This window comes from Etheostoma spectabile, unplaced genomic scaffold (genome assembly GCF_008692095.1).
Source record: "Etheostoma spectabile isolate EspeVRDwgs_2016 unplaced genomic scaffold, UIUC_Espe_1.0 scaffold273, whole genome shotgun sequence".
NCBI lineage: Eukaryota > Metazoa > Chordata > Actinopteri > Perciformes > Percidae > Etheostoma > Etheostoma spectabile.
In genome coordinates this window covers 718,576-721,275 of record NW_022605577.1, presented here as the reverse complement: position 1 = coordinate 721,275, position 2,700 = coordinate 718,576, and the positions used below count along the sequence as shown (strand labels likewise).

The following is a 2,700-nucleotide window of genomic DNA, read 5'->3' as shown; positions in this document are numbered from 1 at the left end:
CCTCCCCCAATTTGCTGCAGTGTCACTGAAAAAAAAAAGAAGTAACCAGAGCCCTGTTCTGGAGGCTCAGAAAGCTCTGCCTTGGTCCCCTTCCGGTGTGATCCCAGTTTGAACTTCAACCAGGACGTTCCACGAACGCTCGGTGGATCAGTGATTTTGCGACAGACCCGAATGAAACCCTCACCTTCCTCGTCTTCCCACTCTAGATCCAGGGAGGTCCCGTCATCGTTGGTGGAGCGGGTCTTGGTGGTGAAGTCCCAGCTGCACTCCGTGTTGGGGGTCACCACGTTGGTGTCGGACGGCAGTCCTGCAAACAAAGAGTCACTTGTAACAGCGGCGTGCATGGAACTCCAATGCCTTTTCACGGAGATGCGGTATGCCCCAGACCGACACACACCTGCATGTACGGTACAGAATATCTGTGTATTATAAGAGCTGATATTATCAAGGCCAGATGGTTCACTTACTGTTGCCCCTGAAAGAGTCCGACTGGGCTTTCACATTCTGGAGGTAGACGTCAAAATCCTGGCCCGAGTTTTGTCTGGAACGGGTCGTGACAACAAAAGCAGAACTGTAAGAGCAATCACAATGGGTCTGGATAATTCCTTAATATTTTGATTAATTAAAATATTAAATTTGAAATAATGCCACTTTACATTCTTTCAGTGCTTTTTGAACGTTGCCTGTTGTTTGTTGGGTGTTTTTTTACTGTGGAAAAAATGCTGCTGTGACAGGAGAATTTTCCCCATTGTGGGATGAATAAAGTATTATCTAACCTAATCTAATCAAGGCTTTTAGCGATACCGGTTCCTCTTTGTTTGTAGCTCCTTTCTGGCCCAGTGAAAAGGATTTAATTGAGTTATGAGACTGGCATTAGTACACTGCAGGAACCAACGGTGTGCTCACGTCGTTAAATCAATGTTCCTGTTGAGATCTTAAAAAAGAAATATGTCAGATTGTCTGCCAAAAAGCAACACATCAGACATCTGAGGTGCTGACAAATTGAGTTGTTGATTATTACTACTTATTAAATGAGTGATTTGTCAGCTGCCGTGGTTCAGTGGGTAACTTAATAAAAAAAACAAGCAAATATGACAAATGTTCTGCCATATTTGCTGAAACTGTCACTATGTACTGACAGAAGCTAACCCAAGACAGTTTGTGAAAAGAAATCATGTCCTCTGCCTTGGTTTCTGAAAAAAATTGAGGTGAAAAACAGAATCTTGATTCATATGTCTGATTGGTTGTTTTTCTTATGCCGTTGGAAGCTCCAGGAGGAGGCAGAGGAACAAGATTGGGTCGTCGCCCCCCCAAATTGGAAAGCAAACTTTTGGAAGGCAAGCAATTTTTTTCTGAACATTACCAACTGTAGTTTGAACTTATTGGCCCTTTAAATAAATCTCAGAGAGAGAGAGAGAGAGAGAGAGTATACGGCTGTATATGGAGTATATGGTTGTTTTTCTTATGGCACTGGAAGCATCAGGAGGAAGCAGAGGAACAGGATCGTGTCGTTGCCCCCCCCCGAATGGGAAAGCAAACTTTTAGAAAGCACGCAATTTCTTCATGAAAGTTACCAACTGTAGCTTTAACGTATTGCCCCTTTAAATAAATCCTAGAGAGAGAGAGTATACACACACACACACACACTTAGTACGCCTACTAAAATCTATGCAGCGCCTCATGACCGCAGCTCGTCCTCAGCTACACAGCTATCCCGTTGTCTGATGAACTCAAGTGACTCACTTTCTTTGCTGAGTTTCACCGCCGGAGCCATCTGCTTTCCCCCGTGTCCTCTGGGCAGGCAGCTGCTAACAAAAAACCCCACAGATCAAGTAAAAAGACAGTCCTGTTTAATCCCATGATTTAAAAAAAAAGAAAAAAAAAAAGACTGTTTTTAATAGCAGTTTTGGTGCTATTAGGGAAAAAATGAGAGCAAAAAAACAAGATCATGAAACAAAGCAACACCAGAGAAGCAGTGGAATGTGGCATGAAAAGCAAAGAAATCTCAATCCCAGCTGGGTCCCATTTCCATTACATCACATTCTATGAAAAGCCATTTCCCTGCAGCAGTATAGCAAATATATAGCCATGAAATATAATAATACTATTACATGCTAATAGCCCACACTTCTCATGTGAATGCTTGTACTTGTGAATAAGGGTCACTGCAAGTTTAGTCTATTGTATATTGTCCTCATCTGTCTATAAGTTCATCCTGAAGTGCCCAATACTAAAAATACTGACCATTAGCATTGTTACTCTACAGCACATGTGTCAAACTCAAGGCCCGCGGGCCAAACCCGGCCCCTCGCAGGTTTTAATGTGGCCGCATATCAATTCAGGTCCACAATAAATGTAATCTGCGACAAACGAAAAGGACGGGAAACTCAAAGCAGAATTTGGCAGATCTTCCGACTTTAGGGCGCAGAAATCCCCCCAGAAGGGGAGAGTTTTCATATTCAGGCTGTGAAGCAGGAGGGTGTGAGACGGCCGTGTGGTGGACTGCGTTTAAAAATGTAGTCGTTGTTTTGCTGGCGTTCGTTAAGATCAACAAATGTAGAAGTCGACAAAAAGAAAAGAAATGCAACACAGCTTAATACAGTGAAAGATAGGGGTGGGGGAAAAAAAAAATCAATACAGCATAGTATCGCGATATTTTCAGTGGCAATACAGTATCGATACACAGGCGCCAAGTATCGA

The 2,700-nt window shown here is 43.0% G+C and overlaps 1 protein-coding gene across 4 annotated transcripts in view; it reads right to left on the bottom strand.

Moving 5' to 3' along the window:
* Positions 1–2,700, bottom strand: part of ap1ar (adaptor related protein complex 1 associated regulatory protein) — an 11,323-nt gene that overhangs the window by 3,704 nt on the left and 4,919 nt on the right. For 2 of the 4 annotated variants that reach the window (XM_032510879.1, XM_032510881.1), the window contains 3 exons: positions 1,744–1,808; positions 468–541; positions 185–307 (listed from right to left, as the gene is read on the bottom strand). In XM_032510879.1, coding sequence (XP_032366770.1) covers positions 185–307; positions 468–541; positions 1,744–1,808 — 262 coding nt within the window. The remainder of the gene's footprint in view (positions 1–184; positions 308–467; positions 542–1,743; positions 1,809–2,700) is intronic. The other 2 variants (XM_032510880.1, XM_032510882.1) reach the window with 1 other exon arrangement.